Below are 24,365 nucleotides of genomic sequence, written 5' to 3'. Positions count from 1 at the left end.
GAACCCACTAGGAACCAGGAGAGAGTCCTGGAATAGACACAGTTTTCAGAGGGAGGCTGGCCCTGCTCCAACTTCCAGCCTCCAGAACTAGGAGAGAATCAATGCCTGTTATCCAAGCCACTCAGTCTGTAGTACTTGTGTGAAAGCAAGCAGTCAGTCTCGGAGGAGGAGGCCTTGGTTTGAGGCAGCTCTAAAGGGTTGGTGGTCTGCTTAAGCAAACCAAACCCTAAGCCAGAGTGGCCTCCGGAAAAGGTTAGGAACAACCAATCACAGACAGCCAAGGGGGCTTTCCCAAAGAATACAACCACAGAAGCTATAGGCAATCAAATAATTTCCTGGCTTTGTTTCTCCATTTTCTGTGGAAAAGCCCTGCCCCTACCTCCTGCTGGGGGAGGGCTCCTAATCCCTTCTAGTTTGGGATTTCAGATTTGAATGGATGTTTACTCAACTCTTAAAAATTTTAAATGCTTCAGTTTATGTTCCAGTTCCTCACGACAGCCACAGCAAACCAATATACCATCTGTGCAGTCTTGGGCAACTCACACACGTTCTGTGAGCTCAAGTTTTCTCAGTGGAAATTGAAGACAGGGAAGGTTTTTATTTAAAAAAAAATTTTTTTTAACTCTTCACTCTCCATGTTTCCCAGTCTCCTTATGCATGAACTTTGCTTGTTCAAGTACAATTTTATATTTGCTCGGGTCTTCAGTGAGGACAAACACGTTTCCACTGAGAAGAGTGCGCACCGCTCCATCTTTTCTGCATCTTCTGCTGAGTTCTGACCTGGCCTTTGAACCACCCTGCTCAAGAGGGAATCCATTTCCACGGCGTAAATTCAGTAGCTTTTGTGACTGTACAAATACTACTTTATTATAAGCGTCTTCTATAACAAAAGCCAGACCAAAGCCTCCATGAAATTATCTTGTTTTGCCCGTTTTTCTCCTTCTACTAGAACACTTTCCAGAAATGAAAAATTCATAACAGGGAAATTTACATGCGGCAGGCAGCTGTCTGCCATGATTTGTAAGAACATATTTCTTTTCTATGGCTTCTGAAATGAATTAGAAGTTTAGAGTTATTCTTTTAGGCTGTGCGTGTGTGTGTGTGCGCGTGTGCACTTGGCTTATTAAAAAGTAACTGAATTAGAGCAGCTGAGATGAAATGAGAAGGAGTCATTTTTTTCAAAGAGAATATCAGACATTCACCATGGTTAGGTGCTTTTTGACAACAGTTATAAAATAATGAGCTTCGTACAAGGCACCAGATTCAGATCAAGTCATTTTTGAAGATTTATTTTATTTTTCTATTTTTAATGATTGCCTTCATTTTTGTCAGCTCTTAAAATGAATAAAAATGGTTTCAAATCTGATTTATCCGTAGTCTCTGTGGTTTATTTAAGCTTTGTTCACCCATGTCTTTGTTATAACTGACAGAGATTCCTCAGCTCCCAATAGTATACCTATAAACATATCATTTAATTAATCTTGCAGAGTCTAAGAAAGAACAGGTCCAGGGTGCCTGGCTGGCTCAAAGGAGTGTGTGGCTCTTGATTTCTGAGCCATGAGTTTGAGCCCTGGGTTAGGCTTAGGTGTAGAGATTACTTAAATAAATACAACTTAATAAAAGAGAACAGTTCCTTTCATTTCTAGATAGTAACATTGCATTATGCATGAGAATATTTTCCATGTGCCAAAGTTAGAAGCACTGATTTAGTTCCCAGAAGGAAGCATATTATAGAAAGTACTTATAATTAGATTCTTGGATCAGGTGTGTGTATGTGCATAGGTATGAATGTGTTTGTGTACAAGTGTGCATGCATATGTGTGGATTAATTTTTTGAAAGATTTTATTTATTTATTTGACACAGATCACAAGTAGGCAGAGAGGCAGGCAGAGAGAGAGAGAGAGAGAGAGAGAACCAGGCTCCCTGATGAGCAAAGAGCCCGATGCAGGGCTCGATCCCAGGACCCTGAGATCATGACCTGAGCTGAAGGCAGAAGCTTAACCTGCTGAGCCACCCAGGTGCCCCATACTTGTGGATTAATTAATAAATCTTGGGATAAAGATTCATGGGGGAGGATTTTTCAGTATCCTAGTAGAATTCCCTCCCCCCCCCCTTGGTTGTCTGTTGAAATAGAAGCATTATGGGTTACTGATTAAGAGGGTAATGTGTCTCCAAACAAATAAAAAATGACATAAAGGGTCAGACTGATGATTTGCCAGTACAGAAATCTAAAAAGCTGACCGTGGTGTCACTGGATTCTTTTGTGGAAATAATAAAACAATTATAGTCTCACTTCGCTGAGTACCTACTGTGTGCTAAGTTCTGCTAGGCAATTAATATTTGGTTCCATATTTAACCCTTAGAATTAAACTTTGTGGATATTATCATCTTGGACTGTTGGATGGGGGAAGCTGGAGCTAACAGACGGTAATTGCTTTGTCCAAGGTCATCGTACTAGGAAGCAGAGGGGTCAAGTCAATAAAGCCAATCTGGGTTGTGCCAAAGCCATAGTTTACTAAATTTGCAGAAAAAGTTTCTCTGCATAATGTCATCCTCACAAATGCTCTCATTCTAAATATTTTTAAAGAAGATTTTATTTATCAGAGAGACAGAGAGAGAGAGCACAAGCAGGAGAAGGAACAGAGGCAGAGGGAGAAGCAGGCTCCCCACTAAGCAAGGAGCCTGAAGTGGGACTTGATTCCATGACCCTGGGATCATGAGCTGAGCCAAAGGCAAATGCTTAACCAACTGAGACATCCAGGCTCCCCTCATTATAAGTTTTTTCACTTAAAATTTTTAGTGTATGATTTAAAAAAATAAATACTATATATGCATGGTTCAAAATTCAAAATGTATGAAGAGTATAAAGCAAAAATAAGTCTCCTTTCCCATCCATTTACACCCAGCTAGATAGACACGGCCTCTCTCTCTCTCTCTCTCTCTCTCTCTCCCTCCCCCAGCCCCTTCCGATGTAAATGCCAGCACAGTGAATTCACAATTCTGTACCTTACGTTTTTCACTTGACAACACATTTTGGTAATCCTTCTAGACCCCAAACAGTTCTAGCCACACCTTTATAAACTCTGGTAGATCTCTTAGTATCGAAGTCCTGAAGAGTTTACATTTTCAGCCGATTTCAGTCCGATTTCTTGCAAACTTGTAAATGATACTTGCTGTGATTGATCAGAAGTGGGCAGAAAGGGGAGGTATTCCTTTCCTTCCACACATCCATATTTTGAAGGAGGAGTAGCTAGATGACCTACCCAAGTGAGTCATTAAATTGTAAGGGTACACATAAAAAAAAAAATTTAACTGCAAACCTGTTCCCAGGGTGGAGGATAGGAAGCAAAAGGATAAAATAAGAACAGGAAGGCAGCAAAGAGCTGAGGTGAATATAAAGATGAGTGATGCAAAATTTGAAATCTAAAAAAAAAATGTGTTTGATGTATAAACACAGCCCTAACGGCAGACTATCCCAAAATGCAGGCAGGAGGGAAGGGCTGCCTCTGACCAAAATACCAGAAACCACACAGCACATTCCTAACCCTTTAATTCCTCTGAAGAACAATTTACACCACCAAGAAAAGAAAAGCTCTTAGATGTAGAAAGCAAAATCCTTATCAGGACTGATGCCCAGCATTTAGAAAACAATTTGGACATGGGGGAAAAAAAATAATCTCTTTTCCCCATGATGTGGCAGCAGAGAATAGATCAAAAAGCATCAGGCAGATGATCCAGCAGGGAGAGGATTTTCACATTCAGAGACACAGAGAAAAGAGCAGGCAACTCACTGACAGGAAGAAGAAAGATGTAAATGATTTTTTCTGTATTAACCTTAGCAACAGCTCTAAAAAATGTACTGCACATTGGATTGTTTATTAGGCTTTGAGCCATGTTTTCTTCCTTTGAATGTCGGGAAGCCCAGGCTGAGATCCTGCCTGCAAGGTTTTGCATGCCTGCCCTGTGCCACTCACTCACAAACTCCCTCAAGGATCTGATTCCATTCACTCTCAGGAACACTCACTGAATTCCTCTTCTGTGCAAGAAGGTGCTAGGTGCTGAAATGCAAAATGGAAGTATGCAGAACATTCTTTTTATTAAGATGCCTCCCTCTACTGTACAACAAATTCCTTTTTAATAAGGCACTCTCTACTCTCAGATTATTTAGCTCTGTGATACCCAGCCTCTTCTCTGCAGGGTTCCAGAACGTTCCTTAGAATAGCCCATGACTTTATGGTTTCCGCCAGCCACAAATGGTCTCAATCTGCCCATGAGATATCTCTTCCTGGATTCTGCTCTTCAGTTTCTAGCAAAGACTTTGGCTTTTGTAAATAAGGCAGTATTTAATTACAGCTATGCTCATGACATACATCTTTTTAGCTTTTCTTGGCTTGGTTCTTAGATGTCTGATTACTTGCACCAACTTCTCAAGAATTCTTGAATTCTTTTCTAACCCTTGGCTTGCTTACAAAAAATGACTTGGCTGGGTATTTCTTACCTTTGGACTTATACAGAAGCATATATATATATATATATGATATTTAGAGATTTGAGATAAGCTGGAAAAATGCATAAATTTGCAAAAGGATAAAATAAGAATCTCAGAATCCAGGAACATGTGGGAAAGAAAATATCAAACTGGTAAGTAGTGTGTAAATCTGTTGCTTGACATGGGGGCTGCAAATTGGCTCTAAGCTTCATAACTGACAAAAGCAAGGAAAGAAACAGCATTGTAAGATCCGTGGGGTCTAAAAGTCCAGGCCAAGCTAGTTGCTATGTGGAAGTATAGCTTTCCTGGATATTGAGCCCTGTGAGAAATCTCTCCCTTGGGTCCTCAAAAAATGGCACTGTGAGGTGTATTAGATGACATCAAAAATGCCTTGGAAGTCCCACCTGGTGGTTTCCCATGACACACCTTCCTGTTGGCAAATGGCTTGATATCAAAAGGTAATCCTAACTCAATAGAGACAAAAGTAAACTTGTGCTTTGAGCCTGTTATGGGCTGAATCATGTTCCTTCAAAATTAACATGTTGAAACCCTAATCCCCAGTACCACAGAATGTGACTGTCATATGGACGTGGGGGCATTTCAAGAGGTGAAGTTAAAACAAGGCTGTTAGAGTGGTCCCTAAGCCAAGCTGACTGGTGTCCTTACAAGAAGAGGAAATTTGGACACACGAGGAGGCATCAGGGCCCATGCGCACAGAGGAGAGACCATGAGGAGAGGCAGCAAAAGGACAACCATTTGCAAGCTAAGGAGAGATGCTTCAGATGAAACCAACCCTACCAGCACTTTGGGCTTGGGCATCCAGCCCTCAAACCTGTGAGAAGTAGATTTCTATATATTGTGCCATTTTGTTATAGCCACCCTAGCAAACTAATACAGACCCCAAAGGCAAGTCCAGAGGAAAGAAATAGGGAATGGTGATAGGAGAGGCACTTGACTTTGATGAAGCTTCATGAAAGCTTTATGAAAGAAGAGGAGGGATTTAAGTGGATTTAACATGCAATAAAATACTTGCTCACCCTCCCTGTATGGGTTCTCTGTACAGAACCCCTGTCTTTGAGAGCCACAGTCTTGGCCATGAGATTTGCATTTGCTAATAGAATGTGAGCAGAAATGAGCAAGGTATAGTAGTTTCAAGCAGTGGCCCATTGTTGACTTCTTTGTTACAAGATGAGCAGTATCAGGAGAGTAAGGAAAAGCTGTTTCTTCACCTTGAGTTCTGGGGAGAAGGCAATGTGGAGAGTAATGGGGCTGATGGGTGGTAGACATTGTTTCACAAGCCAATGAGATTTTGAGGTCTTAATTGCTACCTGACTTAGCTTAAGCTAACAGATTCAAAACTGATGAGTGATATGGCTGTTAGGCAAAGCTCATGAGCTAATTTTTCAGTCATCTTTACTTAGGTTGTATCAGGAATATTGAATTAACCTACAGGAAACATGCATCATGGGGTCAAATGGTAAACTGAATTTTCCAAAAAAAAAAAAAAAGAGAGAGAGAGTATAGGCTAATGGGAGGATTTAAAATTAGGGGAGAATTTTTTTTTTTTAAAGATTTATTTATTTATTTGACAGACAGAGAACACAAGCAGGCAGAGAGGCAGGCAGAGAGGGAGGAGGAAGCAGGCCTCCTGCTGAGCAGAGAGCCTGACGTGGGGCTTGATCCCAGGACCCTGGGACCATGACCTGAGCCAAAGGCAGAGGCTTTAACCCACTGAGCCACCCAGGCGCCCCAAAATTAGGGGAGAATTTAAGATTTCCTTCACATGAAGGAAAAATGGAAGGGACTGAGGAAATTTAGTCTGAAGAAGACGGAAGATATGGAACAAAATTCTGTGGAAAATGGAGTATACCCATTTTTCTGGGTGGGGTGGGAGAAGTTTCCAAGGGTTTTTGCCAGAAACTCAGTGAAGGAAATTTTCACTATTTATATTTAAATTCAAATTATATTAAATATTAAATGCTTGTTAAAAAGGAAGAATTTCCTAACTTTTAGAACTCTTTCTTAAAAGAATCTCCTTATTACAGCTGCTTAACCAGACGCTGCTAACATCTTATAAGAAATAAGAAGGAATTTGTTGTTGGTGATAATGTGGTGGGGGTCAAATGTGTAGTGTTGGATTGGACCAGTAATTTTCAAACACTTTTAGTAGTGTGACAAATCTTATAAGGAACCCTTAACATAATAGTGGTATTTAGTAGTCTAAATTTATTTTATATAGTGAAATTAATAACACTTAATTTGTCAATCCCTATAATGGTGAGACTCTTCTGATGAACATAAAAAAATTGAACTAAGGTTGTTTACTCACCAACTGTTATCACGTAGCCTCTCTTTGCTTCATACTGTTCTTAGCACTGGGAAAGGCAACATGGTTGTTTCTTGCTCCCCTAAAATTTATGCTAGAATAGAAGAGACAGACTTTCAGCAACTAAACCAACAAGTAAGATAATTTTAGACAGTCCTAAGTGCTCTGAAGAAAAATAACACAATGTGGTGGAGAGTAGGTGGCTGGGTGTAGACACAGCAGAGTGAGTGGTCTGGAACGACCTCTCTCAGGAGCTAACACTTGAGCTGACCCCTGAGTGACAAGGAGGATTCTGAAGAAGAACATTCCAGGCAGAGGGAATGACGGAAGAAAGACTAGTGTGGAAATGAAAGTGACATGGTTGAGTACTCGAGTGATGGGTGTACTCTGCGATGGCAGAACAAGAGGGAGAAAGAGGTGCTAAGGCGCAGATCATGGAGGACCTTACATGCCAGTTCTGCTCAAACTATCCATGGTGAAGAACTTACAAAATAATTAGAAAATTTTTTTCAGCCACAGGCCAACGTGCAGTCCAGTGGGATTGGTCTATAGCTTATGCTACTAGGTCATGTCCATGCAAGTCTGACAACCCCCTAACTAGACTCTTGTTCAATGAGATGAGTCCATTGATCATGGCCTTAAACATTGTGGCAACGCCATATCGCCATGATGGTTTCCAAATGCTGACTCTCAATTTCTCTCCTTATTGTATTTATTTTGATGCAGACCAGGAACACATGGTTGTGGATCTGGGGCCCTCACTTTGATGAGCACACGGAAAGGACCTTGGATTTTACTCTAAGTACACTGGGAAGCATACAGGGGAGGTGGGAAAAAGAAGAATCAGAGACCATTAATAGGATTGCGGTGGTTCTCCTCACTAAGAGAAGAAGACTAATGGAGAAGAAAATTGGGTGGAGAGAGCAAAACTTTACTTTGAAATGTTAATCGAGAAATGTCTTGATATCCAAGTAAGAGGTCAAGTAGGAAGTTGAATATATGCATCTGGGGCTCACGACTGAGGTCAGGGCCAGGGTTGTAATTTGGGGAGTCAGGATAGCCTGCAATTAAAGCCACAGACTTAGTGAGTTATTATGAAAGCATTGTTATGAAAGAAAAGTAATCCTAGGACCTAGGCCTGGGGGTATTATGACACGAGAGTCATTGACTCTGTCAGTGACGTTATCCAAGAACTTTGAATCTAATACTTATAGAACCAGGACACCACAACACATAGAATGGAATCCCAAAGCAGCACAACAATGTTGGCATGAACTGGATCAGTAGGTACACAGGGATTGAATGAATGGGCTCCAAAATTCCCTTCCAACTCTGAGCTATTGCAATTCTCTATCATTCCAGTTTTACCCACGACATGGGGTGAGGGGGTGAATAGCGGTCTCCAAGATGTCATGTCCATACCTCGACCCTGTGAACGTGATCCTGTTTGAGAAGAGGGTCTTTACAGATGTAATTAACTTAAGAATGTCAAGATGAGGTCATTCTGGACTATCCAGGGGGCTCTACATCCAATGACCAGTGTCCTTATAGGAGACACATAGAGGAGAGACAGAGACACAGGAGGAGAGGTCATGTCCCTCTGGCAGAGATGGGAATGATTCTGCTTCAATCCAGGGAAATGCAGCAATGGTGGCAGCCACCGGGAGCTGGAAGAGGCAAGAAGGTGTCTTCCCCAGAGCCTCAGAGGGAGTGCAGCCCTATCAACACACTGATCTGGTACTTTGGCCTTCAGAATTATGAGAGAAAAGAATTTCTGTTATTTTAAGGCATTCAGCTTATGGTGATTCAGGAAATGAACATGCACCCATCTTTCAGCTGACTCTATTCCAACACTTCCTTTGGAATCCTGGTTTATTTTAACCCTATGGTTCTCAGCAGTGGCTGCATATTAGCACAGCTTTGAGAACTTACAACAAATACAGAGATTTTGCTTCTCTGGGCTTGGGTCTCAGCTGGCATCACAGTATAGTCAGAGATGAGAACTGCCATTCAATGAGTCACAACAGCTTAATGCCATGAGGATGATACAGATGTGCACCGGGGAGGAACATCTATGTGAACATTTTTTTAACCTTATGAATTTTCTTTGGAACATTCTGTCTTTATGCCCAGATAAATTCTTGGAAACTGTCTGGCGCTGGAGCACGTCGGCTGTCTACACAGTCAGGCCTGTTTTCACCACGAAGGGGTAAAGATACGCTCTAACAGCAGCCATCACTACCGATCAGGACGCTCCCCTCGCTGCCCCCAGAAGCACCGGGGTGGGGAGGGGGTGAGGAGGCATTGTGTTCTAGACGGAAGCCTGACAACATTTAACTTTAACATGAATCAAAAGATGTCACTTGCAAGGCCTTGTTCCCAATGGTCCCTCTGCCTTCCTTACAATCAGACAATTATAATTTTGAATTTCTGGTGGCAGGCTACCCTGGGTAATTAAAAAAAAAAAAAAAAAAAACCCTACCGCCCAGATGAACTGAGTAGGAGAATAGTGCATTCTCGTTTGGAGGGAAGAGGGCCCTTAATTGTGGAACAAAGCAATTCCTTGTACGTCAGCCCTAAATAAATGTTTCTTTATTTCTGAAGTTGTGTGACCTCCTGCAGTGGTCTTTCTAGCACGTCAGGGAGCAGTCAGGAGTGAATTGTGGTTAGCAATGCACGCTTGTCTGTAAAGGCCTTTTAGCAACAACGAGGAGCTCACTATGTCCATTGACTCCCCGGGAAGTCTGAGGTCACAAGCTTGGCTGGGGCACATGAGCCCAGATAATGAAGATGGTTTTGCCCTTTTGAAACAAAGCCAGCAACTGTATGTACTTCATTATGCCCTTTGGGTCATGTGCTAACAATGAGGGTTTCTCTAACACTAATCCCCCTAATGATGGCTTCTCCCAGCCCTTACACAAACCCCACAAGGCCCCGTGGTTTGGCAAGCCAGACAGAATAAAGGCAGCACGGTGTTTGGCTTTTGAACTGAGTTCAAGGCAATTAAAGTTACGGGCTAAGGAGGAAAGGAGGGGTTTAGAAATACCAGTATAATAAGGAGTATGACTGCAGTGCCCCGTAAATTATCGCAATTAGGCAAAGCCTGATTTAACGGGGGAAAGATGGTGAGAAGCGCTACCCTCGTTAAATCTGGCTGTGAGAGGCGCTTGGAATGGCATTAAATTTGTTTTAGTTGTTTGAATCACATAAAACAGCCCATGCGTGTGTGAGTACACACGTGCGCTCTCGTGGGTTTGGCGGATTTTTTGCAGGTTTTTTTTTTTTTTTTTTGAAGGGGAGAGAAATAGAACGCAAAACCAAACAATATCAACTCCCCCACCCCCAAAACCAAAAATCCAGGGAACGAGTGCTCGAGAGCTCAGGACTGGAAGAGGAGGAGAAAGGCAGGGAGGAATCGGGGAGTGGAAAGCGAGAGGGAGTTCTGCTGACAAAGCCATGAGCCCTCTGGGCTGGGGGCTCCTGCTCAGCTGCCTGGGCTGCGCAGTCCTGCCCGGAGCGCGCGCGCAGTTCCCCCGGGTCTGCATGACCGTGGACAGCCTGATGAGCAAGGAGTGCTGCCCGTCGCTGGGTCCCGAGCCCGACAACATCTGTGGCTCCCAGGAGGGCCGGGGCCAGTGCACGGAGGTGCAAGCTGACACCAGGCCCTGGAGCGGTCCTTACGTCCTACGCAACCAGGACGACCGAGAAGGTTGGCCGAGGAAGTTCTTCCACCGGACCTGCCGGTGCACAGGTGAGGGAGGCGGGCAGACCCGGCCGTGCCCTGAGCCAGGTGGGGAGGCCCCCGTTGGGAAGGGAGCCCCTTCTCAGGACGAGAGGAAACTCTTAAGACTATCAGACGAGGCTTTCCGTGGCCAGCCAAGTTTGGTTTTCACAGGCAGCAAACTGAGTCAGGCTGATGTCTTGGTTCTACGTTTCGCACCCTCTAGTCCACCAGATGAGTATTACGTGGGCCAAACCCGGTTATGTGAACTCATGCCAACATGCCACTGGCTTGTTTGTTGGAAGGGGGAAGCTAACGAGCTTCAGAGCAAGTCCTTTCAAGAAGATTTCGTGGCCTCTCCTTCTGAAATGGGTTTGCACTTGTAGAAGGGGGGTGGGGTGGTGCAGGGAGCCTTGGCGTCTAGAAGACAGGCGTCCAAGGCAGGGGTTCGGTGGTCCTAGCCTCAGAATTTCTTGTGTTTGGAACAGGTCTTGGGCAGAGTACCTCTTGCTAGTTCACGATATGCCTGGGTTGTCACTTTGCCGCAGTCGGGGGGGCTGGGGTGGGACAGGGCGTCTGGGAAGTGGGGAGGGAGAGTTCTGGCAAAAGAGTGGCTTTTTCTGTTCTTGCCTGGGTTGCATGTGGGCATTTGGACGTTGGCTCGTTGTCCCTCTTTCAGACCTTGGGCTCTTATTACTCGTTTCTTTGAAATCCCTGCGCCCTTTTTATGTCTTGAGCTCTTCTGAGCCTTCTCAAGTCGTCTTCAGTAGGACCTGCCTGTGTTCAGCCACTACGCACAGGGGCGGTAAACCCTCAAATCCTGGCAGGGCATTTGACGCACAGAAAATGCTCGTGGCAACTTTAGCAAAGCCGTTGGCCTCTCTTCTACATACAGCAGCCGGCTGCATGCCAAGTGTTCTTTTTAAAATTATTATTATTAGGGGCGCCTGGGTGGCTCAGTTGTTAAGCATCTGCCTTTGGCTCAGGTCATGATCCCACGGTCCTGGGATCAAGTCCCACATCGGGCTCCCTGCTCGGCGGGAAGCCTGCTTCTCCCTCTCTCACTCCCCACTGCTTGTGTTCCCTCTCTCGCTGTCTCACCCTCTGTCAAATAAATAAATAAAATCTTAAAAAAAATTATTATTATTTGCTTACGTTCTCATAGGATGCCGGCACATAGGGAGTACAGATAATGGGGCTATGTAGGGATATAAAAAGGTGAACTTAGGAAATGTACAAATGACTGCATGTTGATGTAGGAATGGTGTTAGTTTTTTTTAACATGCAGAAAATTCTGGCTGTATAATTATTTTGTGGTCATGTTGTTAATTCTGCGATTCAAAGGAACTGTTCGTTTTGCGTTGGGTAATCATTGTGACAAAAGTTTTAAAGAGCATACTGAACATAAACTGTCCATTTTTTTCTAAGTTAATTGAGCATTGTCTTCTATAGACATTATTTCTTGGATTCTCCTGGATTTTGTCTGAGAAGCAGTAGGTTTCATATTACCTGTGTGATTGAAACCACACTACACAGTAACTTCTTTGTTTATGACTCAAAAATTCCTCTAGGACATTTACTTCCAGGCCAAATAATGACAGAGTGCTACCACTTACAAGGGTTGAGCTTCTCCATTTATGGAGTCCTGGGGCAGACGATATTAACAAATCAGACATAACTCTTAGCTCTTCTTATCATCATCTACTTTATATTTTGACCTGGTTACCAAGTTTTTTTTTTTCTTTTGTTTTTTAAAGGTGAGGATGGAGAGAATAGAGAATGGCTAAATAGAAGGGATAATTATAATCTCCCTTCTCAGAAGGCGCCTATAATATTTCTCCAGAAGTGACAGGAAGTTAGAGTCACAGTGACCTACTTCCTAACATGAAAAGGGATTCCCCCCTGCTCAGAGGAGGATAAACACATACCTAGGGCAAAGCAGGTCAGAAAGAGGGTTTGACCTGTATGTCTGGACTGTTAAGGACATCACATGTCTATAGGCCAGTCCAAGGAGGCAGAGCTTTGTCAGTGCCTATGGTCTCCATTGCCAGCCATTGTCAAGGCCATGGCTGCTCCTGAGACCAACTACCAGCCTATGGCTCTCCTCCCGTCCTCTATGATTTGGTCTGTGTAGACTCATTCAGAATCATAGCTCTTTCCATACCAACTCTGGTTGGCTCCACTTATATCGGCTCAATGGTCTTATTCTTTGAGTCTCAGGGCATCAGACCAAGTCATAGTGGCTGAGCTGGAAACCAATTTATTATAAACAGGAATCATCATTCTGTGATGTGTCATGTGTCCCAAGGCAAGACATAGGATGTTCATTCAGCTTATTCTCCCCCAAAGAGTGAGTTGCTTGCCTTCCAAGAGTAGCGTTTCCTGGTTTGGGAAGCAGTCTTCAGAATTTAAACCTGATCCCAAAACCTAAACCCCAAAGCTCTCCTTTATGTTATCCTCATAATTTTTTTTTGCAAATAGGGCTCCTGGGATTTTTCTAGGTCACCAAAATTTGTTAAGGAAGAGATGTAATGATGACCCTGAACTTTGTTAATGCAATGGAAGAATAAACAGACATTTATCCATCAATGGACATTGAGATTGTTTCCACATCTTGGCTCTTGGGAATTGTGTTGCCATAAACATGGGAGTGCTAACATCTCTATGAGATCCTGATTTCAGTTTTTTTGGACAAATACCCAGAAGTGGAATTGCTAGATCATATGGTAGTTCTATTTTTAATTTTTGAGAAAGCTCCATACCGTGTTTTTCCATAGTGGCTGGGCCATTTTGCTTTTCAACCAACAGTGCACAAAGATTCCAATTTCTCCACATTGTAGCCAAGTGGTATATACAGCCAACTGAACACTACTTGGCCTTAAAGAAAAGAAGGTAGTCGTGTAGTGCGTGACAACATGCATGAACTTGATGGGCCTTACACTGAGGAAATGAGTCAATCACAGAAAGACAAATAGGGCAGGGTTCTACTTACATGAGGTATCTAAAATCAAATTCATTGAATCAAAGAGTGGAATGCTAGTTCCCTGGGGCCCGGGGTGTGAGACAAAGAGAGTTATTAATCAGTGCACAGAAAGTTTCAGTTAGGCAAAATGAACAAGCTCAAGAGAGTTGATGTTCAACGTGGCACCTACAGTCAGCAATGATGTATTGTACATTTAAAAACTTATGAACACGATAGATCTCATGTTAAATGTTCATACCACAATAAAATAAAATACTCCATAGTCTTCACGAGCTTGAAGCTGGTAAAAGATATTAACCCAACAAAGAGAGATAAAAACAAAATCTGGAGGGGAACTCCCCCCTGACACACACACAAATGTTGGGCTCAAATCCTCTAGAGAGAACATCTCTGTTCTCTGGAGGGATGAGTTGGAACCCAAAACCCACCGACCTTGATTGTCAGGAGGACCTGAATTTCAGGAGACCTTGGCATTAGCTCTTCGCCTTCTAAGTCTCCCTTGCCAGCTGGTGTTTCTGAGAACACATCGGTTGCAGCTGTGTTTTTGGACTTTTGGAAAACATGCACAGCAAATAGTTTTTGAACAGTTGTTGGAGAACTTCTTGTTTGTACAAGTGACTAAGTGCCTCCATTTTTCCAATCTCTGAAATGGGGATAATGATGAAACCGCACTGGTAAAATCCTTTTGAGCTCTGTAGATGAAAGGCTCCCTGTGAGTATAAAGTATTGTTATTAAAATAATAGAATCTCTAATTAAAAGGAATACGCTATTTAGGGCTCCTTGTAAATTCACTAATCAGTGGTCTTTAAGCTTCTTTAGTCTAATAGCCTTCTGAGGTTGAGCTGTTACAGTTCATGTAGAAACGTGCATGGCTTGGCCGTTCTCACTCTCTTTTCCATCCCTAGCCCAGTCCTAAGTAGGTTTACGAATTTGTCTTTTTAAATTTAATTTTTGCCCAAGGACATACTCAATGGTAGATAGATTGGTATCTCCGGATCCTTTAGTTTTCTTTCTCTCCCCACTTTCCAGTAAGAAAATGCCATCTCTGCTAAGAGGCCGTCTTGTGTTTTTTGGTGCTGATATTGGTAGGTTAGGGGAATAAATGGGCTCAGGTCAAGTTGATGTAGGGAACCACTAGGGAATCTAAATTAGAGAAATAAGCCTTTTGTGGGCTGGGCTTCCATGTTGCTGCACTTTTCTGTTGTCTGCAGCATTTTCTTGAATACTTTGGACCATGTTTACAAGCTCCAAATGTAAAAGGGGCTCAAATGCAGGGTTTTTGGAGAGATGTTGGAAAAAGGATTTTTTTTTTTTTTTACATTTCAGGGTCATAGGTGAGCTCACATGCAGACAAATTTTTTTTAATTTATTGAAGTATAATTGATATATAAGATATAAACTAAGATATAAGATATAAATAAATATAAACATATAAATAAATAAATATATAAGATATAAAATAAGGTATTATCTTAGTTTCAGATGTACAAGTCAGTGACCCGACATTTGTATACACTGCGTAGTAAAAGTTCCTACCTAATAATGTTGACCGTATCCCTTATCCTGTCCATTACATCACCATGACTTATTTATTTTGTAACTTGAAGTTTGTACTTCTTAACCCCCTTCTCCAGTTTTGCCTCCTTCCCCGTCCCAATTCTTTCTTCTTAGCCCTTCTAGGTTGCTTTTTTGGGGGCAAGTACAGTTTTGTAAAATGAAACGTCTTTGGTCAACATAATTGTGAGGCAGCTCTGGTCTTCTGAGTCAGAATTAATTGTTTTGCCTTTTGTCTTCTGTGGTGCTTGGTTTATTCCTCTGTTTTCACTTGTCCCCACAGTTAGACCTGCACCGGTGGTTCATGGCACACATGTCCGTGATCTCCTGGATGAAGCCATGGTGCCTTATATCTACATGTATCTTCTCGTACCTGATGCCTTTTATTCCATTATTCATTGCTTCATTTCTCACCAACCTGACTGACATTGATTTAGCTCTAGTGATGCTAGCTCTCAGGTACAAAGAGGGGAACAAACACAACATGGTTTTTTTTTTTTTTTAAGATTTTATTTATTTATTTGACAGACAGAGATCACAAGTAGGCAGAGAGGCAGGCAGAGAGAGGGGGAAGCAGGCTCCCCGCTGAGCAGAGAGCCCGACGCGGGACTCGATCCCAGGACCCCGGGATCACGACCCGAGCCGAAGGCAGCGGCCCAACCCACTGAGCCACCCATGGTTTTTAAGGTGTCCACAGTGTAGCGGACGAGGAAGACAGATGAAAACAAATATTTAAAATCCTGCTTCAGGGCTCCTGGGTAGCTCAGTGGGTTAAAACCTCTGCCTTCGGCTCAGGTCATGATCTCAGAGTCCTGGGATCGAGTCCCGAGTCGGGCTCTCTGCTCGGCGGGGAGCCTGCTTCCCCCTCTCTCTCTTCCTGCCTCCCTGCCTATTTGTGATCTCTCTCTGTCAAATAAATAAATAAAATCTTTAAAAAAATAAAATAAAATCCTGCTTGAAATTGGTATCTAGTAATAATAACAACACTCAATATAGAATTTATTATATACCATACACTGTTCTAAGTGCTTAATACGTTAACCTGTTGTTTTCCGTGTTAACTCTGTGAGACAGAGCTCTGATCCCAATCTGACAGGCTTGAAAGAGTGAAATCCAAACCTACAAGCATGGAAACTTCTCTGAACAAAACAAGTGGGAGCACAGAGAGAGGCACGCGGAGCTTTGACGGCCCTTTAGGCTGTGGGTGCTAATATATTATCTGTTGAATAAACAAAGGAGGGAGATAATTAGCTATTGATCATTTTGTTTCTAGCAACCAAAAATAATTGTGGTAAAGGAAGTGAAGGAATATTAAAACTCATGACATAAGTTACAAATTACTCAACTTCGACAAAATCTGGAGACAAGTTTTACGCATTTACATGTAGAAATGTACCGAATCGATCATTTTAAAATTAGGGTGTGCAATTTCTTAGCATTTGGGAGGAGACCCTCACTCTCTTATTGTAAAGCTGTGGCTCTGTATTCACCTTCAGTCATCTGGCTCTAGGGAAATAGTGGACATTTGGGTACTTGGTATTGGTTACTTGGGTACTGGTATTTGGGTACTCAGTTGCTCAATAAATATTTATAAATAATTTCTATTTAATAGCTTCCCTCTAGTAATCAATGTAGATTTTAATGTTTAACTGAAACTGTTCCAAAACATGTCTCAGCCTTGGGACTAGTAGAATTTTTTCCTTTTAAGTGTTTTTTACTTACATTCTCATATGATGTTAAAACATAGAAGACTACAGCTAACTGAGCTACGTGAGGACAGGTAGGATATTTTGGGTGTTTTGAGGAGCATAGAACCCAAATAAATTACCTTAAGAAAATTCTTACTCATGATATATTTTTTTAAAGATTTATTTATTTATTTGACAGAGAGAGAGATCACGAGTAAGCAGAGAGGCAGGCAGAGAGAGAGGAGGAAGCAGGCTCCCTGCTGAGCAGAGAGCCCGATGTGGGGCTCCATCCCAGGACCCTGAGATCATGACCTGAGCTGAAGGCAGAGGCTTAACCCACTGAGCCACCCAGGTGCCCCTTACTCATGATATTTTTAATGACATTTTCTTTAACCATCCAAAAATCCACTGGGTTAATAGAAAAGGAGGACCGTGCATTTTTCTTTACATGATACAAATGCTAGTCATTTTGTTTCACGTTATTGTAGCATTTTCTTTGTAGAAATTCAAATAATCCTCTCTCTACTGTGGTCATAGTATTTTTTCCTTGCCTCTGCTTAGGCATTTACCATTTATCAAAATTATTTACAGGACCTGTTTTCCTCCTAATCCACAAGGATGGGGAGAAAGAGGAAGAAGAAATTTTATGTCTACTGGATTATCTGTCACATGCTTTATATGTTTTTGTTTTTAGTTAATTTTTCAAAAAAAAAATTCAGCTCTCTTGAGGTACGACTACGAATAAGAATGTACAGTTTTTAAAGTTCATGTCATGGTGACTTGGCTTTATGTTTCTTTTAGTCAGTCAACAAATATTCATTTTGTACAAGGCCGAGCACCGGCCTAGACAGTGGGATAAATGCTTTCTGGTTGCCCGTACCTGAGACAAATAAATAATTGCTGCTAGTGTCATGAATCCAGTGGAGGGGGCGTGTGAGGTACCAGGGAGGCTCAGGGCAGGAACATCTGACCCTGACATGTAGAGTCAAGGATGACCTTGTAGACCACCCATCGTGAGGCTGAGAGTAGGAGTGGTAACCCAGGCAAAGTGGAATTTAAGGAGATGATGAGGGAAAAGTGCCTTGGACTGAATGAGAGCTAGTAAAAGGGTCTGGGAGGAGAGGGAGGGGGAAGAGGAAGAGAAGCAGGAGTGGGGAAGGGGGTAGGGGTAGGAAAGGGGGGGGAGGAGGGGGAGGGGAGAAGGGGGAGAGGGAGGAAGAAAGCAGAGTTGGTTTCCCATGTTAATGCTTTAAGTAACCCCTCTAATCCCCTGGGAGATGTGCATGACCGACCCCATTTGCTTCAACATTTTGCTCTAAAAATATTTAAATGTTTACTCTCTAACTTATCACCACCTAGGGAATGAGGGGCTGGTCATACCAAAAGCAGTAATCAAGGCTAAAAAGGGAAAAGTCCAGGAGAAGCTGAAATAATTCCCCCTTTAGATGCTAATCAGGAAGGAGCTTATTAGCTCATAGGGCTAGTGCTCCTTCCCTGGGCTGAGAAAGCAGGGACATTTGGGCCATGGAAGGGGGAGCCCTGCAGTGATTTGCACTTCCTGAGACTGTGGCAACTAATTCACCTTTATGACCTGCCAGCCCCCATCGATTTTTATCTTAACTCTGTCTCTTTTGTGAAATAAACCAGCTTTTGTATGTCAGATTTCCCCTCAATTCCTCTTCTCTTCCTCTTCTAAGTCAATGAGCCACTCACTCTGTGTGGGCCCTGTTGTGTGGGCCAGAGAGAGCAGAGATCAGCAGTGTGGCCATCCCAGACTGCTGGGCAGCCCCGAGGTCGGGGTGTGGGGAGGAAACAGAAACTCATTCTCCCCAGTTCTGAAGACCTCAAGGCCCAGGTGGAGCTGTCAGTAAGGTGGGATTCTCCTGAGGCCTCTCTCCTGCTTTGTTGGTGGCTGTCTTCTCCCTCGGTCTTCACATAGTCTTCCCTCTGTAACTACTAGTGTCCAAACTGCCTCCTCTTGGAAGGACACCCGTTGGACTGGATTGGGGGCCACTTAATGACCTCATTTTTAACCTAATTTCCTCTTTGAAGACCTTAGCTCCAAATACAGTCATATCCTATCTGACCGGGGGTTAGAACTTCAATCTGCAAATTTTGAAGGGACACGGTCCACCCGTGATAGCTTGTGACACCTTTCATATTGTTTTCTTACTGGCGGTATTTCTAACCAACTCTAGTACGCCCATCCTTGGAGATGGCAAGAGGAGAGGAAGTGTAGGAAAATGGCTTCCTTCACCTTCCTGAAAACACCTTCCTCCTCTCCTCCTTTCTAGCTCAGACTTCAAATTCAGAAATTTCTTCCAAGCTACATAAACTGACTCCCTCTTCCATTCCCCCCCCCACCCCCGCAACTTTTCTTTTTCTTTTAAAAATAAACTAGGACATTTTGCTGGCTACAACTGTGGGGGCTGCAAGTTCGGCTGGACGGGCCACGACTGCAGTCAGAGGAGAGCCCCGGTGATCCGGAAAAATCTTCATTCCTTGACGGCTCAGGAGAGGGAGCAGTTCTTGGACGCCTTAGACCTCGCAAAGAACACGACGCACCCCGACTACGTGATCACCACCCAGCACTGGCTCGGCCTGCTGGGGCCCAACGGGACGCAGCCGCAGATCGCCAACTGCAGCATATATGATTTCTTCGTGTGGCTCCATTATTACTCTGTTAGAGATACGCTATTAGGTGGGTTATTTCCCTCAGCCGAGGGTATATTATTATAGTTTGGGGCTGCGGGGGGATGGGTGGGGAAGTAATTTCGGGCAAGTTAATTAACAAGAAAGCAGCCTCAGGAAGGGTTAGGCTTACGAAAATCAGACGATTATCCAATGCTGCCTGAAGCAAGGAGGGAGAACATTCTACCAGTACGTTGGCTGACATTTGGGAAAATGTTTTCTCCTGGAGTTGGTGTGATGGGTTCAAAGTCTAAACTCTCCTCTGTGAAGCTATTAATCTTCAAAGGCAAAGGCTGGTGAAGCGGAGGCAAATTCCTTTTGATTCCAGAAGAAAACATGTCTAAATCTGGCCATGGAAGCCATCTCTGATATTTTCCCTCAAATTAGAGGAATTAACAGAACATGTGCTAAAGCACATGAAGCGTCTTTGTGCAGAATTAGAGGGTTTGTGTGGAAAGCGCGTATCTCATTAAACACGCATGTGTTAGTCTTTAGACTTTTGCGTCATCATTCATGGGGCCTGTAAGTGGTGTCTCACTGTTGGGATCCTTGGGTTTTTTCAGAGTTGTCACGGAAGAGCATTAGCTGCTCTAGCAATGTAGAATTCCTCCGAATTAGCCCTTTGAACCGTTACAGTGGATGCCTGGGAAAATGGCGCCCTGTCCTTCTAGATCCCCGGTCAGGGCCTGTATAAGACTTGGAATAGGGCCTTGTTTGTGAAGAACTTCATTAATCTTGGACCAGCTATGCACTCGGATATGTCTCAGTGATCACACAGACGTCAGCTCACTCCAGGGGGATGGGAATCCATTCCTGGTCATATTCTCTGGAATCCAGAAGCTTTCTTTGGCTAATCCTATTATCCCCACCTTTGGGGCCCCTTGTTGGAGTCAGGGTGAATGAAGATATCAAGCTCCCTTTGAATAGTCAGATTCTCATTGGAATTGTCTATTCTTCTGTTTATCACTGGCTCTCTATTGCTTGATTTTGCCTCATTAGTTCATTTGGGGAACATTAATCTTTGTTCTGAATTAAAAAGGACTACGTAGCCACCAGCAAGTGATAGCATGTCTTTCCTTAGTGCGAGTCCTTAAAAATCTTGCCTCTCGGGGCGCCTGGGTGGCTCAGTGGGTTAAGCCGCTGCCTTCGGCTCAGGTCATGGTCTCAGGGTCCTGGGATCGAGTCCCGCATCGGGCTCTCTGCTCAGCGGAGAGCCTGCTTCTCTCTCTCTCTCTGCCTGCCTCTCTGTCTACTTGTGATCTCTCTCTGTCAAATAAATAAAATCTTTAAAAAAAAAAATCTTGCCTCTCAGGTAAGCATCTGTCTTTCTTTATCGACAGATAAGGAGGCTTTTCTGGCTGTAAACCTTTATAGTTTTCCTGTCATCACTCGGAGGAATTTTTGCTTTATGAGAGGGTTGTCTCTCAGGAGGGAAGGAAGACTATAGTTTCTGGTCATACCTAGGAATTAAATTTATATTCGTGTCTGTTCAGCTGTCTGAAGTTATTATAGGTACTTTGAAAAAGAACTAAAGTTAGCTAAAGTTTCTACATAACTATTGAAAGCTTTTATGAAAGCAGAAGAAGGATGGAATGGGCAGGAAGGGGGTCATTAAATTGCCCAAAGCTTTTCACTAAAATTGGCGGTTCCAGTGGCCAGCAAAATTGGTCTGAGTGTATTTTTCTCTGTTCTAGTCTTGGCGACCATGCTTGTCAGCTGGTGATTGTAACTGATTGATGGTGGAGGCGAAATCCATGGAGGTTCTTTTCGGTGACAAAAATGCCTGAATGAGGACTAACAGCAGCCCAAGTTGCCTTATTATTAATTAATCCCTCCCTTATAAATGTGTGCATCTGTAAGGAGTAGGTTAGAAAATGGTTTTTGAAAATATATTTCATTGAGCTTTTAATGATCTAACCCTTTGGATACTCTTATCTGATCTTAATGAAATGTTACTTAAAAATTAAGCATTTGACAGGGATTCTCAAAGCTGAAAGTGACCTAGAGGTGTCTGGATCTCTGAGGACAATCAAACTTTTGAAAGATGGAGAATTTACCCTAGAAGTGCTCGTTGCTTCTGAAATTGTTTTGTTGTCACTGTTGTTGCTTTCAGAGCAATAAATGACAAAAACAATTTTTTTTTTCAGTTAGAACAGCATGGATTTACTGGTTCTGCAGACACATCCCACTGGAGTAAGATTTCACATTCAAAAAATATTATTCCATGATCTTTAATATGTTTCCCAATTGCTTTAGGACCAGGGCGCCCATACAAGGCCATAGACTTCTCACATCAAGGACCTGCGTTTGTTACCTGGCACCGGTACCATTTGCTGTGGCTGGAAAGGGATCTCCAGGTTGGTCAAAACTCTGCATTTGGTATTTTTAGTTTTGCGTTTGGTTGAGACCCATATCAGTCTTTTTTTTTTTTGTATTTTTTTGTATTATTTTTTTGTATTTTGTATTTGATATCATGAGTTAAGTAACTAGGCATGCCCTTTGCTTTTAGCAACTTATCGGCAATGAGTCCTTTGCTTTGCCCTACTGGAACTTTGCCACCGGGAGGAATGACTGTGATGTATGTACGGACCAGCTGCTTGGGGCAGCAAGACAAGATGATCCAACTCTAATTAGTCAGAACTCAAGATTCTCCAACTGGGAAATTGTCTGTGATAGGTAATGGTACACGTTTACCTGCAATGGAAATCCAGAGGCCATATTATCCTATGTCTGAGAGATGGAGAGAGGCTGTGAATATCTTTTCCAGTGCATCCTGGGTTCTTTTTACATGTTTCTGAAAATGATTTTCCTGAGGGAAGTGGAATTTAAAAAGAAATTCTAAGCCCTTTTATTAAAACAAAACAAAACAAACAAACAAAAAAACCAGAGGCCTGGAAATCACACTGGTGAATCGAATGGGCTTGGTTATCATTTCTAGATCAACTGTTTTAAAGTTAGAAGTAGTTTCTGCATTTGGCCAAACCTTTCTTACATACTGATTGTATTCCAGGCAGTGTAATAGTACTGACAATACAAGAATGAATAAAATAGAGCTTCCCTTTTGGATATCGTTTTATATTTACCAAGGCAGATTGCTTGTAAACAAGTTACAATACAATGTGAAAAGAATCATGACAGGTCTAAGTGTGAAGCCAAGAAGAGAGTCAAGAGAATTCGCTAAGAGGCAGAGGCATACACCCCAAGCAGATGGAAGGGAGGGTGGTGAGTGTGTTCTCAGTGGAGGGAACATCACGTATAAATCTGGAAAAGTCTCTGGAAACAGTGCAGTATGACTGGACCATAGGGTGCTGGTGAGCTGAGAGGGATGGGGATGGCGCAGGGGGAAAAGATTTCTGAAGTACTGAAGAACACATAAGCAAATGACCAGCCTTTCAGCCCATGGAGAATCCTGTCCTCAGTGACTCCTTAAATTAGTTCCTTTTTTTTTTTTTTGGCACATATCTCAAAGAAGGGTCCCTTAAGAGTCTCTTCTGCCTTCCTTTATTATCTATTTATTTCTTTTTAAAGGTTTTATTTATTTATTTGAGAGACAGAGAGAGGTAGCATGAACTGGGGAGGGGCAAAGGGAGAGGGAGAAGAAGGCTTCCAGCTGAGCAGGGAGGCTGAGGCGGGGGCTCCATTCCAGGATCCTGGGATCATGACTTGAGCCAAAGACAGATGCTCAACCTACTGAGCCACCCCAGTGCCCCTGTGTTCCTTTATTTATCTGTTCCTTCCAAATCATACTGGCTCTAGCTCCCCTGCCCTGTGTCTTTGTCAGGCTTCCTTGAACACACCTCTCATCTGGGTGTTCATGTGTTTGTGGGGGTGTAGGCCAATCTAGCAGGGATCCCCTCTTCTACACACTGAGCTTTTCCTACAGCCTTCTGGATAGTGCTCCCCAACATGATGAGATGGATCACTGTAATAAAATTTTTATCATGACTGAGATTTTGATTGGTTGGTTTGGCCCAAAGTTACGATACTATTCACAAATTAAAACATTCCATTTTCACTCTCCATACAACCTTAGCCTGGATGACTATAACCGCCGGGTCACCCTCTGTAATGGGACCTACGAAGGTCTGTTAAGAAGAAATCAAGTGGGACTGAATAGTGCGAAATTGCCAACTTTAAAAGACATACAAGATTGTCTATCTCTCAAGAAGTTTGACAGCCCCCCTTTCTTCCAGAACTCGACTTTCAGCTTCAGGTTGGTGCTCTGAACTCTGTTAGATGGCATTTTAAAATACTTGAAGGTTTTCATGCCTGTGTTGTAATGAACTAGAAGGAAATCCAGATGTTGGGAGTCATGTACAAGGCTAAGTAATGTAGAAGGGCTTGACAAGTGAGGATAACAAGGAACCAGTGTTAGGAAAGTCATCAACCACCCACTGTAATGAATAGTGTCATTTTAATATTTTCTAACTAGCTATTCAAAACCATCTTTGGTATTTCTAATATAGGTACAGTGTTCAGAATCAGGTACTTCATTAAATATCGTATTTTAAAAAGTACTTGCTCATGTTCTTTCTTTTTCTTTTCTCTTTAATGTACCAGCCATAGACCTTAATATCAAAGTCCGAGATCTCAGAGAAGTATTATAGACCAAATGCAGCTCAAGCTACAACACAGCAATGACATCACGATACTTGAAATGGAAAGGTCAACTAATAAATCTCTCCCTCTAAAAAAACTTTCAAAATTGTGGGAAATAGTATGGATGTAAATAAGATTTTAAGCAAAGATGAATGGGGCTCCCGAAAGACACGATGGGTAGATTCATGGTCTTCCCCCAAACCAGATTCTCTTTATCCTGTGTGCAAATCATACAGCTGGTGGATTATCTGGGGTGGAGGGGCGGTAAACTGAAAAATGCAGAGCTGTGCCAAGTGCAGCAGAATTCAAAGT

At 42.8% G+C, this 24,365-nt stretch overlaps 1 protein-coding gene across 1 annotated transcript in view; it reads left to right on the top strand.

The window, feature by feature from the left end:
* The first annotated feature begins 10,028 nt into the window (after positions 1 to 10,028).
* Positions 10,029 to 24,365, top strand: part of DCT (dopachrome tautomerase) — a 34,876-nt gene continuing 20,539 nt past the window's right edge. The window contains exons 1-5 of the mRNA XM_045978163.1: positions 10,029 to 10,567; positions 19,165 to 19,464; positions 21,711 to 21,811; positions 21,964 to 22,130; positions 23,488 to 23,667. Coding sequence (XP_045834119.1) covers positions 10,273 to 10,567; positions 19,165 to 19,464; positions 21,711 to 21,811; positions 21,964 to 22,130; positions 23,488 to 23,667 — 1,043 coding nt within the window. The 5' untranslated portion in view covers positions 10,029 to 10,272. The remainder of the gene's footprint in view (positions 10,568 to 19,164; positions 19,465 to 21,710; positions 21,812 to 21,963; positions 22,131 to 23,487; positions 23,668 to 24,365) is intronic.

This window comes from Meles meles, chromosome 14 (assembly GCF_922984935.1).
Source record: "Meles meles chromosome 14, mMelMel3.1 paternal haplotype, whole genome shotgun sequence".
In the NCBI taxonomy this organism is placed as follows: Eukaryota; Metazoa; Chordata; class Mammalia; order Carnivora; family Mustelidae; genus Meles; species Meles meles.
The sequence above is the reverse complement of the archived record's forward strand: the minus strand, read 5'-3'. Positions and strand labels throughout refer to the sequence as shown.